Here is a 16,329-nt window from a genome sequence, read left to right on the forward strand (position 1 = left end):
TTCTAAAGACAAGGATGAAGCATTCATAACCATGTTCAGTGAGCAACACTGAAAGGTTGATCCAACTTGTCTTCCTCTTGCGATCTTAACTGTCACAGAAGCCATAATTCAGCTAATTTGATTCACTTCACATATTATCATGACAAGGCTGAAAGCATTGGATACAGCAAGGGTTATTGGGTGGACAATATCCTAGATGTAATATTGAAGTGCCGTACCTGGAGCCACTTGTAACACTGGCATCCACCTGTCATTGTGGAATATTTCCAGTGGTAATCTGGATAAATCTAATCCAGCTATTTACTGCCAACTCAGTCTACTTTCAATTAGTATATTGATAGATGGCATTATCAATAGTGCTGTGAAATGACACCCTTATCTGCTCACTGAGAACAATTGGAGATTCACCAGGATTTCACCACTCCAGAACTGATCATGGCCTTGGTCCAGGTGCAGACCAAAGTGCTAATTCCAGCAATGAAGAGATGTTCATTAATGCTTACACTATGTTCAGTTCTATTTGTAACTCCTTAGCAAATGAAGCAGCAGGGTCTAGACAGGATTCAGACTTGGGTGAGTAAAGGTAAGAAAGTAAGTAGCTCTACTTACCTCAAAAATCATTGAACACTTACATCATATGAAAAAGTTAGAAGATGGTGAAGAATGGTGTTCTGTTGTTTTTGCTATAACCATGTTCTGAAAAGAAGGTACCTGAAAAGTAAAGCTTGGCAGCTGAGTGTATTTTTGTTACCTATGTAAGTGTCCTTTATGTGTGAATTTTCAATGCTTTATTTAGGAAACAGAAGGATAGGTTGGAAAAGAAGGCCAGAGAAATTTTCCGAACACAGCTCAGACCACTTGTGCATAATTACCTGCAACGCAAAAGATTCAGTCAATTTTGTATGAATGAAATGCCATGGCACAGTCAGCTGCACATGCTATTGGGAATTATGCACTTTAATTCATTCATGAAGTGCTATGAAGAAGAAGGTTGGAAATCAAAGACTATTAGCAGGTACATTGAAGTTAACTATATGTTGTCATTATACATGGGAGTAATGTAAATGGTAATGATGAATTTTTGATCAAAGTAAAAGTTCCTAACAGTTCTGCAGGGTAGGTTAGTCTGCAAGTTTAGATCATATGGGATCCAGGGTGTGCTATCCAACAGGGGCAGTACAGTAGTGTAGTGGTTAGCACAATATTTTCCAACTTTTTGCAGCCCAAAGCCCACCTAAAGTACTTCCATACTTTCCAACGCCTCCCTAAGGTCGTTGACTTTATTAACTTTGCCTCCAACTTTCACCCTGCCCTCAAGTTTACCTAGTCCATTTCCAACACCTCCCTCCCCTTTCTAGATCTTTCTGTCTCTGTCTTTGGAGACAGCTTATCCACTGATGTCTACTATAAGCCTACTGACTCTCACAGCTATCTGCACTATTCCTCTTCTCACCCTGTCTCTTGTAAAAACGCCATCCCCTTCTCGCAATTCCTCCGTCTCCGCCGCATCTGCTCTCAGGATGAGGCTTTTCATTCTAGGACGAGGGAGATGTCTTCCTTTTTTAAAGAAAGGGGCTTCCCTTCCTCCACTATCAACTCTGCTCTTAAACACATCTCCCCCATTTCACGTACATCTGCTCTCACTCCATCCTCCCGCCACCCCACTAGGAATAGGGTTCCCCTGGTCCTCACCTACCACCCCACCAGCCTCCGGGTCCAACATATTATTCTCCGTAACTTCCGCCACCTCCAACGGGATCCCACCACTAAGCACATCTTTCCCTTCCCACCTCTCTCTGCATTCCGCAGGGATCGCTCTCTACGCAACTCCCTTGTCCATTCGTCCCCCCCATCCCTCCCCACTGATCTCCCTCCTGACACTTATCCGTGCAAGCGGAACAAGTGTTACACATGCCCTTACACTTCCTCCCTCACCACCATTCAGGGCCCCAAACAGTCCTTCCAGGTGAGGCAACACTTCACCTGTGAGTCGACTGGGGTGATATACTGTGTCCGGTGCTCCCGATGTGGCCTTTTATATATTGGCGAGACCCGACGCAGACTGGGAGACCACTTTGCTGAACATCTACGCTCTGTCCGCCAGAGAAAGCAGGATCTCCCAGTGGCCACACATTTTAATTCCACATCCCATTCCCATTCTGACATGTCTATCCACGGCCTCCTCTACTGTAAAGATGAAGCCACACTCAGGTTGGAGGAACAACACCTTATATTCTGTCTGGGTAGCCTCCAACCTGATGGCATGAACATCGACTTCTCTAACTTCCGCTAATGCCCCACCTCCCCCTCGTACCCCATCTGTTACTTATTTTTACACACACATTCTTTCTCTCACTCTCCTTTTTCTCCCTCTGTCCCTCTGAATATACCCTTTGCCCATCCTCTGGGTCCCCCCCTCCCCGTCTTTCTTCCCGGACCTCCTGTCCCATGATCCTCTCGTATCCCTTTTGCCAATCACCTGTCCAGCTCTTGGCTCCCCTCCCCCTCCTGTCTTCTCCTATCATTTTGGATCTCCCCCTCCCCCCTCCAACTTTCAAATCCCTTACTCACTCTTCCTTCAGTTAGTCCTGACGAAGGGTCTCGGCCTGAAACGTCGACTGCACCTCTTCCTAGAGATGCTGCCTGACCTGCTGCGTTCACCAGCAACTTTTATGTGTGTTGCCTCCCTAAGGTACCTTCATACTTGCCCATGCCCCTCTTAGGCACAATATACTTTCTGGCACCAACATAATGTAAAAACATGTCTACCATTATGCTAACATGAGAAAAGTGATTTTGCTTTAAATTGTTATTTGTCTTTAAACCTAGTTTACACAGTACAGTGCACTGTATAGTAGCTTCAATATCAATGTGATCCTTAAACTTGATGGTTTTTAGCAGGAGTTGAAATATCTGGTTCAAGTTGTGACAGTAAAAAGCCTTAAGTCCCTAAGCATAACCATGTCCAACTAGTTTCTGTTTCTTGTGAGTATGTGGTCACTGCACTGAAGTCTCTTTCAACAGGATAGGAGGATGGAAATGCAATGAAGAGCAGCTTACCTCTTCCCCAAAGATCAGGAAACTTCATATGACAGTGTACCCATATACCACAAAAGCTGACATTTTTGAAAAACATTTTGATTTCTTTATCATTCTGAGTTTTGATAATTTTTTTCTTGCAAGCTCCCTTCCTGTTCCTCTGCCTTGCAAAGAAATGGTTACTTACCCAGTCTGGAATTTCCAGATTGTTGAAATCCTTGATTCGTTTCAGTAACTGCAGGTGGAAGCAGTGCTCTTACAAATCACTGTCTGAAAGAGAGTGCCAAACTTTCCATGCAGGGAAACTGAGAACATTCTTCTCCCAATGTTTTGCTTACATATTTCCAATTTTCTGATAAAAGTGGACACTGCACTTTTTGCCTGGATTAAATTGAAATTCTCACCCTACAGTTCATAATTAGAATGCTCATTTTAACATACAGATCGGCTAGGTATGCCACAATTCCATGTAGAAGTTCAATCTTGTTTCCCAAGCTCTTGTTGACTTTGAGTAAAAATTCAACCATAGTGTCAAAAATATCAAGTAAATGTTTTAAGCAGCAGCCTTTTGACAGCCAACGCATTTCAGTGCGAAGAAGCAAACATTCAAACCCCTTAACGTTATCTTGGCATAACTGGTGAAATGATTTGCTATTTAATGGATGAGAGCAGATATTACAAGAGTCATGCTTGAAAGAAGTTGCTGGCTTAGAGTTTTGGCTGCGAGATGTTGACAAAGAATTACACAATGGATTGCAAGCTGACTTTGAATTTCTTTTTTCATAAATGCCACTAAACCAGCATGGTGACCTGTCACGTATAGTGCTCCATCTGTTGCACAAAATATCATGTTCCAAATTGGAATACTTTTATCCTCAAGATACATCTTGAGCCTGTTGTAGATTGATTCTCCATTGGTCATTGTTATCTTTTTACAAAAGAGAATCTCTTCATCAGCTTTTTCATTTTTGCTCAACCGTACATATGGCATCAGTAATGCCTTGTTGTCCCACACAATTGACTTATACAGTTGGATCCCAAATTCTGTTTTTGTAGCTCTGTGCGTAGTTGATACACAATGTCTTCACTCATTTTGTCAATGTGATGAGCTAAAGAATTATTACTCAGGGGAGTTGCTATTCATTTTAAGAACAGTGGTGAGCACTTCAGATACACCAGGCGTTATTAATCTTTCACCAATTGAATGAGATTTTCCACACTTTGCTATCATTTTGGATATGTTTTAAGAAGCAATGAGACCACTATCAAGGTCACTTTTAGCTTTCTTGGCAAATGACTCGTGTGCAATGCAATGAATGTTAGATGGGATAGAGCCAAAGTTCAGCAAGCTACCTTTATACTATTTCAGTTAGCACAATTGACCAATCACATAAGGTCTCATAATACCCAAAGATGGTTCTTGACCACGCATGTGAAGCCAAGGTTGCTTTGAACACCTCAAGTGAAATCCTTGGGGTCACAGATTCACTGATTGGCTCTATTTCACCATTTTGTTTTGGCCAGCACTGTATCGTTGTGCAATTTGTTTTCTGAAGATCTGTAGAGAAAGTTGAGAGGGTGCATTTGACTTACCAACTGTTGAGTGAAGTGGAACTGTTGGGCACCGTGGTTGCTAATTTATGGATCTCCAATAATGTCTGTTTGGTTGGTAAGATCGGATGAGATTGCCGAGTATCAGATGCGGTGTGGCGACGAGTGCTCACCGCCTACAGAGCTCTGGTTCTTCCTGTGTTCCAGTGCCTCATCCTTTGATTTGGAAGTGCCTGCTGTACTAAAGGTCAGTCAGGTTTCATGCCTCAAGTTAGGGTGCCGCTTACTACCCCACCCAAGAATCTTGAACGCCCCCCGACAACCTCTATTTCCCCTGACACCTTCTTAGGACACGTAACCACTCCTGTTGTGAATCACTGGGTTAGCACAACGCTTTACAGTGCCAATAACCTGGGTTCAAGTCCCACTGCTGTCTGTAAGGAGTTTATATGTTCTTGCCATGACTGCAAGGGTTTTGACCAAGTGCTCTGGTTTCCTCACACATCCCAAAGACACAGGTTTATTGGTCATACTGGTGTAATTGGGTGGCATGGGCTCATTGGACCAGAGGGGCCTGTTTCTGTGCTGTATCTCTAAATAAAAATAAAATTGGTTCAGTGGATGAAACCACAGGGTGGTAGTGGAGAGTTGTTTCTTAGATTGGAGACCTGTGATGTCTTGCAGGGAGACAATTTTGGAAGATGCAAGATAGATACAGGCAAAGATGAAGAAGGATGGGGCAACTGTGGGTGACAAGGGAAGTTAAGGTTAACTTGAAAGCAAAAGAGAGGGCATATAATATAGCAAAAACAGTGGGTAGTTAGAGGATTGGTAAGCTTTTAAAAACTACCAGGGCAACAAAAAAACTATAAGATGAGAAAAGATTAAATATGAAGGTAAGCTAGTTAAATATATCGAAGATGATACCAAGAGTTTTTTTTTTCAGATATTATTAAGGATAAAGCTTTGGGGTATCTGGAGGCACATGATAAAGTAGGCCAAAGACAGCATGGTTTCCTTAAAGGGAAATGTTGCCTGAAAAATATATTGAAATTCTTTGTGGCTTCCTGTAAGCAGACAAATCGCAAGGTTGTATAATTTATACATATTTTGATAATAAATGTACTTTGAATCATTTGAATCCTTGATTCCTTTGAAATAACAGGCAGGATAGTCAAAGGAGAGTCAATGGATGTTATCTAAGACCATAAGATATAGGAGCAGAATAAGGCCATCAAGTCTGTTCTGTCATTTTTCTCCAATTTTTCTCTCAGTCCCAATCTCTTGTCCTTCTTCCTACATCCCTTCACACTCTGACCAATCAAGAATCTATCAACCTCTGCCTTAAACATACATAATGACTTGGCCTCCACAGCTGCCTGTGGCAAAGAATTCCACAGATTCACCACTTTCTGGCTAAAGAAATTCCTCCTCCTCTTCATACTAAAAGGATGCCGCTCTAGTCTGAGGCTGTGTCCTCTGGTCTTAGACTCTTCCACCATAGGAAACATCCTCTCCACATCCACTCTGTCAAGGCCCTTCATCATTCGATAGGTTTCAATGAGGTCGCCCCTCATTCTTCTGAATTCTAGTCAGTACAGGCCCAGAGCCATCAAATACTCCTCATAATGCATGCCATTCAATCCTGGAAACATTTTTGCAAACCTCCTTTGAACCCTCTCCTGTCTTAACACATAGTTCCTTAGATAAAAGGCCCAAAACTACTCACAGTACTCCATGAGAGGCCTCACCGTTGCCTTATAAAGTTTAAACATTACATCCTTGCTTTTATGTTCTAGTCCTCTTGAAATGAATGGTAACATTGCTTTTGCCTTCCTCACCACAGACTCAACTCTGCAAACTAACCTTTAGGGAATCCTGCACAAGGACTCCCAAGTCCCTTTGCCTCTCAGTTGTTTGTATTTTCTCTCCATTTAGAAAATAGTCAGCCCTTTCATTTCTTCTACCGAAGTGCATGACCATACACTTCCTGAAACTGTATTCCATCTGCCACTTATTTGCTTATTCTCCTAATCTGTCTGTCCTTCTGTTCCCTCTCTACTTCCTCAAAACTACGTGCCTCTCTACCTTTCTTAATATCGTCTGCAAACTTGACCATAAAGACATCAATTCCATCATTCAAATCACTGACATATAATATAAAAAGAATCAGTTCTGACACAGACCCCTGTGGAACATCAGTTATCACCAGCAGCTGGCCAGGAAGGGCTCCCTTTATTCCCACTCTTAGCCTCCCACCAATCGGTCACTGCTTTATCCGTGGTAGAATCTTTCCTGTAATACCATAGGCTTGTAGCTTGTTAAGTAACCTCATGTGTGGCACCTTGTCAAGGCCTTTTGAAAATCCAAGTACCCAACATCAACCAATTCTCCTTTGTCTATCCTGTCTGTTATTTCTTCAAAGTATTTCAACAGATTTGTCAGACAGGATTTTTCTCTTGAGGAAACCATGCTGACTAATGCGTGCCTCCAAGTAACCTGAGACCTCATCCTTAGTAATTGATTCCAACATTTTCCCAGCCAGTGAGGTCAGACTAACTGGCCTATAGTTTCCTTTCTTTTGCCTCTCTCCCTTCTTGAAGAGTGGAGTAACGTTTGAAATTTTCCAGTCTTCCGGAACCATACCAGAATCTGGTGATTTTTGAAAGATCATTACCAGCATCTACTTGGACAGATGTCCTTTGACAAGGTGCTGTGTATGAGGCTACTTAATGGGATAAGAGCCCACAGGAAAGATACAAGCTTGGATTAAAAAATTGATTGATTGGCAGGAGGCAAAGAGGGGGCCTATTTTGGATGGCTGCCAGTGACAAGTGGTGTTCCACAGGGGTCAGTATTGGGACTGTTTCTTTTCATGTTATGTGTCAATAATTTGGATGATGGTTTGGTAGCTCAGTTAGCAGATGATACAAAGGTAGCTGGAGGGGCAGGGAGTCTGCAGAAGGACTTAGATGGGGAGAATTGGCAAGGAAATGGCAGATGGTGTATAGTGTAGGGAATTGTATGGTCCTGCACTTTGGTAGTAGGAATAAAGGCAGAGAATATTTTCTAAATGAGGAGCAAAGTTTTTTTAAAACATCAGTGGTCCAAAGGTCCTTTTTGTGGGATTCCCTAAAGGTTCAAGCTCTGTTGCTATTCCTATTCTCCACTCCACCAATCAACTCCTCCTCACCTGGATCCACCCATCTCTTGCTAGCTCCTGCTCCAACCTTTCGCCTCACCACTTTATACTGGCTATCACCCTTCTACCTTTCAATCCAAATTAAGGGTTTCGACTGTCTATTTCACTTCACACATTCTGCCAGAACTGCTGAACTCCACCAGCATTTTGCATATTGTTCCAAATTTCAGCATCTACAGTCCCTTTTGCCTCCTCATCAAAGGATGTAGATCAGTTGGAAATAAAGATGGAGAAGAGGAAGATGGAGTTTAAATCCAGATAGGTGTAAGGTATTGCAATCTGGGAAATTGAATGTAAAAGGAAAATATATAGTAAATAGTTGGACCCTTCAGAGCATTGATGTAGCGAGTTACCTTGAACTACAAGTCCCTAGATCTCTGCATGGCAAAACAGTTAGACAGGACAGTAAAGAAGGCATTCAACATTGTTGCCTTCATCTGTTGGGGCATTGAGTATAAAAGTTTGGCAACTGCACGAATTTGATCTTTTGCTTAGGCCATATTTGTTATATCGTGTTCAGGTCTGATTGCTCCATTACAGAAAAGATATAGAGAATGTGGAGAGTGTGCAGAAGAGATTCACCAAGATGTTGCCCAGATTAGAGAGTATTAAATGTTAGACAAAGTTCACTTGTTTTTTCTGGAGCATCAGAGGCCAACGAGTGACCTGATACAACTATATAAAATTATGAAAGACATAGGTCAGATAGAATCCTTCGTGCAGAGTAGACATATCTCATACTAGATATTTACTAGAGAAGGGGGAAGTTTAAATGAGATTTGTGAGGTAAGGTTTTACACAGAGACTCAGGAACCTGGAAATACAGAGCCAGGGCATAATATGATATTAACATTTAAGAGACATTTATATAGCCACATGGACATTAGGTATAGCCATATAGACCATATGCAGTTAGATGGGATATTGGTATAAATTTGCGTTTTGGTTGACTGAACTGATTCCACAACCTAGAAACTCACTTCAATGACTCTACAACTCATGTTCTTAGAATTACTTATTTTTTATTTGAAAAATTTGTCTTCTTTTGCACTTTGGTTGTCTGTCAGTCTGTGTTTATGTACAGTTTTTCATAAATGCTATTGTATTTCTTTATTTTTTGGTAACTGCCTACAAAAAATGAACCTCAGGGTAGTATATGGTGACATGTACGTACTTTGATAATAAATTTACTGTGACTTTGAAATTTACTTTGACGTAGGCACCACAGACAGATAGAAACTGTACCCAAGAACCAATAATTTAATGAGAAACAAGGAGTTTCCTTGGACCGTCAACACTGACATTCATTTGATCTTTTGAGTACTCTGATCCTTGGTTCATGTTTTCTAAGCAAAGTTGATGCCTATTGAACTATAGTCAGGGTCAGAAACTACAGTTCTAGGAGCTGTTGTCTTTTCCTTAGTATTTGCCTTCAAAATAGGCCAAATAATTTCATGTCCATAAAAGACAGATTTATCTTGGTTGAAATGGTATATTTTCACATTATTGTATAAAATGCAAATTTCTGCGGCAGTCATTGTTAGATTTACTGCCATTGGTAGTAGTAGAGATATTAGTTTGGCATGTCATCAAGGCCACTTTGGCCCTAACTGAATGCGTATCTAAACTAATCCCTTCTGTCTACACAATGTCCATTCTCAGCCTATCCATGTGCCTATTTCAGAACATCTTAAATGCCTCTAATGTTTTTGCCTCCCACCACCATCCCTGGCAGAATATTTCTGGTGCTCAGCAAAGGCTTCCTTTGTTCCTCAAGGAACTGGAACACTGAAGAGCAGTTTCATTGTAGCTTTCTCATTTACAGATACTCCTTTCTGGACCCTGACATTTTTACCCTTCATAACTCTGGTGCTCTACTTGTTGACACAGAGCGTGGTGATTCTGAAACATCGTTCGAATTTCAACTGTATACAGACAGAACAAAGGAAGAATCATCAGATTTAACATCAGGTTGTATTCAAAATCAGAATGGTCAGACTGTTGAACAGCTCATGCATGCATATTTCTGTTCAACAAATATGTTCCATAGGTTGTATTCTCTGGTTTCAGGTGGTGTCATTTGTAGCATTTGCCAACAAATACTCAAAAAAAAAATTGCACAGAATCAGAGTAATGCATCTCCACAAGCTGGATCAACATGTTGATGTTGTGTGGAGGTTTGCACGCTTCAAGGATTCCATCAAGCGATGCCAACTCAGGGCCACCCATGTTGGAATGGCTGTGGATGAGATGCCAGACGAAGATCGATCCAACCCCTGCTCCCGAATGGACAGACTTGTATCTGCCCCTCCCGGGCCACACTTCAATTAGAATAGTTCCAAAGAAGCCTATCAATACTAATCTTGATCTCTGCTGTTTCTGTGAATTCATCATCTGCATGGAGAGGGGAAGCCTGCTGCATGGGCAACAGTTTGTTCTTCATATCATACTGCCCTGACTTGCCTACAGGTTACGTATTACATAGACAGCTGGGAAGCAACATCCCTGGTCAACTCTGACCAACAGAGGACCTCACAATGAAAGATGAGCATGTTCCTGTAAATTCTGAATTGTTCATTAGAAAACAAAATGCAGTGGTTCGCATCTGGGGGCATTAATGAATAGCTAACCTTGAGGCATTTCAGGTTATAACTCAGATCAGCAATAATATGTGATTGGCTTGATCAAACTGCAAATCCATCTATTGTAACACAAATTTGCACCAAGTTCCCTGACGCTTCCATAATTTTCACAAATTACCAGGCACCACTGCTCAGGTGCACAGAATTGCCAGGAATACTACATTGCTTTGAGACTGAAACTAATACATCTGTTATTTTTAAATATCTCATGGGATTTCTAGCAGAGAATACTGAAAAAGTGGTGTTGCCAGGAGGTTTAAAATTTTACATATTTTATTGTGTGGAGATGTATTTGTCATTAATATTTGGTAAGCTAACGATGGCACAACAAACTGGGAATGATGTTAGCTCTTTCCACCTAATACTATTTTCCTAATTGGTTTTTCTACAAGGGTGAAATGAAGTACTGGATCTTTAGCGCAAGATATGTACTCTATCAGAGCATTGAGCCCTGACCATAGGAATACAGACCTGCCAATAGCAAAGTTCTGTGAATGCTAGAAATAGCTGATCATATAGTGCTTGTTGAGAGAGTCTGAGGTCAGTGACCTTTATCGGAACAGAAAGGTAAGTGACAAGAAACTTTAGCTCTGTTGCTCTCTCTGCAGATATGTCTGACCAGCATTTTCAGCTTGTTTAGACCAGCACTGGCATTGACAAGTTAGTTTGGCTATTCAAGATCAAGTTTTTAATAAATATTTTCATCTTCAAGGCCTACACCACTTAGCAGGTCTTGATTTCCTCCAGGCAGAATTCAAATGCTCTTATAGTTTCCATACATAATATTAAGTTTCAGAAAAGGTTATCTAGCTTTGTCAATATGTTTTATGTTGAATTTTTGAAGTTATGAATTTTAAAACAAGCATAACTATTTATTGCATAATGTTTTAATTACATAGGTGATAGTATCTCTGAAAGCTCTGAAAGTGAGTTGTCAATGTCAGCAATTCAAATGAAGGAAGAATCTGTGCTCACTAGCGAAGAAGCAGGCATGCCGAGCAGTTCTACCAACTTCATTATAGACCAATTGAGCAAAGCATTCTTGCACTTCAGAAGAGCAGTGGTAATTACATCAGCAAAATGTTTATGTTAATTAAAGTAAAGTGCTTGCTTCCATGAGTTATTTTCTAAGCAATGAAAACATTAGATAATTGACATTGCTTGTGTTAATATTTCTCTTCAATTCATATTTCTCAAAACAAGCAGGCCATTCAGCCCTTTGAATACAAAGAACGTTGTCACAAAGCAACATCCACCATCAAAGGCCCGCACTATCCAGGCCATGCAACTGTACAGACCCTTAGGTCTCATGCCACCAGGTTCAGGAACAGTTATTACCCGACAACCATCAAGCTCCTGAAACCACCACTACTCTGAATTGAATCTACAACCTACAGACCCACCTTTAAGAACTCATTACAACTTGGGTTCTCAGTATTATTTTTACTTGAACTGTTTGTCTTCTTTTGCACATTGATTGTTAGTCAGTCTATTGTATTTCTTTTTTCTGTAAGTGCTTGCAAGAAAATGAATCTCAAGATAGTACATGGTAATGCACACGTATGTACTTTGATAATAAATTTACTTTGAACTTTGAATTTGTGCTGGCTCTCACAGCAATATCATCAATCTCATTCCCTTTATTTCCCAATAATCTATTCTCTTTTATACCTATCAGCTCCATTATAATTCTGTTACTTGTTGCCTACACTAGGGGTAGTTTACTGTGCCAGTTAACTTACCAACTTGGGATGTGAGAGAAAAATGGATCGCCCAAAGTAAATCCCTGTGGTCACAGGAGAATGAGTAAACTTCACAAAATAACACCTGAGGTTAGAATCAAACCTGCCTGACTGAGACTTTTAGGCAGCAGCACTATCTACTGAGCCACACTGGTTGCCTTATTCATTCATTTTCCACTGTCACATCTAGCTATTTTTCATGGATTCAATGGCCTGATCTCTGTATTTTTTAAGGCAGACAATGTGAATATCCACTCACTCACTGCCCTGCCAGGTTTGAGCTGCGTGATAACTTCAGGTTTAGTTGAATCAGCAGGTTTCCGTTCTGCCATACTTTGTGCTAGGAAAATGTGTCATTACTTGCCTCATTCAGCCTTCCAGAAAAGTTAGAAGCAAAATGAGATTTTCAATATTAGCCTATAAAATATACATTCTTTTCTCTGCATTTTGAGGGAATTGATGCAGTTGCCATAGTTGTATTCAGCATTCTGTTAGCATTCCAAAATGATTAAACATCTACTGAGGTTCATTCAAGTGACAATATCTAGGCTACTGATCAATGGTGTTAACAGCATTCTTTGGACTAAAGTTATTCCTATCCAAGAACTTGAACCAATTCTGAAGCTCTTTACTTAACATTGATTTAGGATTGCAGAGTGCAGCAGTGTTCATGCTGTTGATAAGAGTGCAAGAGTTTAATCATTCTGTGACTCCTTCACTCCTTAGTAAAAAGCTTCCTTTAAAGGACTACAGCATGGAGTGTCTCAGTCGATTACAATGAGCCAGTGATTATTCCCACCAGTGGAAATCCATTTCAGAGGATTTATCTTCCGGTTTGTAAGGAAAGACAGTAGATATGTGGATAATCTTCAAGAGATGAATCCCATGATAATGCTTCTTACATTTTCTTCTGCTGGGCTTTCTGCATGCTTTGAACATTGTTGACCAACATTGTTTTCAGCTTATTTTATTCAGTATAAACACACAGTAATGGAAGACCATCTGTAAATTTACCACAATATCTTGGTTGCTCTTCTACACTGCTCTTTATGATTTAAAATTATTCATTAGAAATGGCTTGCATATTATTCCTAATATTTACTGTAGCAATACTACAATTATACAGGAAGAATGGCTTTTCAATAAACTATTCTCTTAGAATATCTGTGACACCAAAGAATTATTTTTATGTAAAGTAAACCTCTTGATATTTATCACAGTGAAGATTATGTTAAGCAGAAGGCTACCCCGTTTAACTCAATCATGCTTCCATTAAAGTATATTTTCCAATTTTAGGTGCTTGCACACCGTGGAGGACATTGGACAATTCTGCAGAATGCCTGTCAACTTCTTTGGAACTGTGCACATATTGCAATGATGTACAACACTGGAATGGACTCAGCAAAAGAAGGCGTTTTAAGCTCAGACAATGTCAAACTGATCCTCTGTCTACCATTTAACTTAGCTGCACAGAATCTCCTTGATATGATATTGCATCTACAGAATAGCAGTAATTTTGTTCAGGTAGTGGCATTAGATACACCAGAGTGTGCATTCCATATAACCATATAACAATTACAGCACAGAAACAGGCCATCTCGGCCCTTCCAGTCTGTGCCAAACGCTTACTCTCACCTAGTCCCACCGACCTGCATTCAGCCCATAACCCTCCATTTCTTTCCTGTCCATATAGCTGTCCAATTTTACTTTAAATGACAATATCAAACCTGCCTCTACCACTTCTGCTGGAAGCTCATTCCACACAGCTACCACTCTCTGAGTAAAGAAGTTCCCTCTCATGTTACCCCTAAACTTTTGCTCCCCAACTCTCAACTCATGTCCTCTTGTTTGAATCTCCCCTTCTCTCAATGGAAAAAGCCTATCCAGGTCAACTCTATCTATCCCCTTCATAATTTTAAATACCTCAATTAAGTCCCCTCTCAACCTTCTACACTCCAATGAATAAAGACCCAACTTGTTCAACTTTTCTCTGTAACTCAGGTGCTGAAATCCTGGTAACATTCTAGTAAATCTTCTCTGTACTCTCTCTATTTTGTTGACGTATTTCCTATAATTCGGTGACCAGAACTGTACACAATACTCCAAATTTGGCCTTACCAATGCCTTGTACAATTTTAACATTACATCCCAACTCCTATACTCAATGCTCTGATTTATAAAGGCCAACATACCAAAAGCTTTCTTCTCCACCCTATCCACATGAGATTCCACCTTCAGGGAACTATGCACCATTATTCCTCGATCCCTCTGTTCTACTGCATTCTTCATTGCCCTACCATTTACCATGTATGTCCTATTTTGATTAGTCCTACCAAAATGTAGCACCTCACACTTATCAGCATTAAACTCCATCTGCCGTCTTTCAGCCCACTCTTCTAACTGGCCTAAATCTCTCTGCAAGCTTTGAAAACCTGCTTCATTATCCACAATGCCACTTACCTTAGTATCATCTGCATACTTACTCATCCAATTTACCACCCCATCATCCAGATCATTAATGTATATGACAAACAACAATGGACCCAGTACAGATCCCTGAGGCACACCACTAGTCACCGGCCTCCAATCTGACAAACAGTTATCCACCACAACTCTGTGGCGTCTCCCATATAGCCACTGCTGAATCCATTTTACTACTTCAATATTCATACCTAACGATTGAACCTTCCAAATTAACGTTCCATGTGGAACCTTGTCAAAGGCCTTACTGAAGTCCATATAGAGAACATCCACCGATTTATCCTTGTCAACTTTCCTAGTAACCTCTTCAAAACATTCAGTAAGATTTGTCAAACATGACCTTCCACACACAACTCCATGTTGACTGTTCCTAATCAGACCCTGTCTATCCAGATAATTATATATACCATCTCTAAGAATACCTTCCATCAATTTACCCACTATTGACGTCAAACTCACAGGCCGATAATTGCTAAGTTGACTCTTAGAATCCTTTTTAAACAATGGAACAACATGAGCAATACGCCAATCCTCCAACACCATCCCCGTTTCTAATGACATTTGAAATATTTCTGTCAGAGCCCCTGCTAGTTCTACACTAACTTCCCTCAAGGTCCTAGGGAATATCCTGTCAGGACGTGGAGACTTATCCACTTTTATATTCCTTAAAAGCGCCAGTACTTCCTCTTCTTTAATCATCATAGTGTCTGTAACTTCCCTACCTGTTTCCCTTACCTTACACAATTCAATATCCTTCTCCTTAGTGAATACCGAAGAAAAGAAATTGTTCAAAATCTCCCCCATCTGTTTTGGTTCCACACATAGCTGTCCACTGTGATTCTCTAAGGGACCAATTTTATCCCTCACTATCCTTTTGCTATTAATATAACTGTGGAAACCCTTTGGATTTATTTTCACCTTATTTGCTGAAGCAACCTCGTATCTTCTTTCAGCTTTTCTAATTACTTTTTTAAGATTCTTTTTACATTCTTTATATTCCTCAAGCACTTCATTTACTCCATGCTGCCTGTATTTATTGTAGATATCTCTCTTTTTCGAACCAAGTTTCCAATATCCCTTGAAAACCATGGCTTTCTCAAACTTTTAACCTTTCCTTTCAACCTAACAGGAACATAAAGATCCTGTACCCTCAAAATTTCACCTTTAAATGACCTCCATTTCTCTATTACATGCTTTCCATAAAACAATTTGTCCCAATCCACTCCTTCTAAATCCTTTCACATCTCCTCAAAGTTAGCCTTCCTGCAATCAAAAATCTCAACCCTGGGTCCAGACCTATCCTTCTCCATAATTATATTGAATCTAATGGCATTGTGATCACTGGACCCGAAGTGCTCCCCAACACATACCTCCATTACCTGTTCTATCTCATTCCCGAACAGGAGATCCAATACTGCCCCTTCTCTAGTTGGTACCTCTATGTATTGCTGTAAAAAACTATCCTGCACACATTTTACAAACTCCAAACCATCCAGCCCTTTTACAGTATGGGCTTCTCAGTCTATGTGTGGAAAATTAAAATTTCTCACAATCACAACCTTGTGCTTACTACAAATATCCTTGCAAATTTGCTCCTCTGCTTCTCGCTCCCCATTAGGTGGTCTATAATACACCCCTATAAGTGTTTCTACACCTTTCCCATTCCTCAATT

At 40.4% G+C, this 16,329-nt stretch overlaps 1 protein-coding gene across 13 annotated transcripts in view; it reads left to right on the forward strand.

The window, feature by feature from the left end:
* The window catches only part of cfap54 (cilia and flagella associated protein 54), a 482,407-nt gene that overhangs the window by 223,733 nt on the left and 242,345 nt on the right, over positions 1-16,329 (forward strand). For all 13 annotated transcript variants that reach the window (XM_072241335.1, XM_072241340.1, XM_072241339.1 and 10 more), the window contains 4 exons: positions 797-1,015; positions 9,618-9,763; positions 11,334-11,497; positions 13,473-13,700. In XM_072241335.1, the coding sequence (XP_072097436.1) occupies positions 797-1,015; positions 9,618-9,763; positions 11,334-11,497; positions 13,473-13,700 (757 nt within the window). The remainder of the gene's footprint in view (positions 1-796; positions 1,016-9,617; positions 9,764-11,333; positions 11,498-13,472; positions 13,701-16,329) is intronic.

This window comes from Mobula birostris, chromosome 23, assembly GCF_030028105.1.
Source record: "Mobula birostris isolate sMobBir1 chromosome 23, sMobBir1.hap1, whole genome shotgun sequence".
NCBI lineage: Eukaryota > Metazoa > Chordata > Chondrichthyes > Myliobatiformes > Myliobatidae > Mobula > Mobula birostris.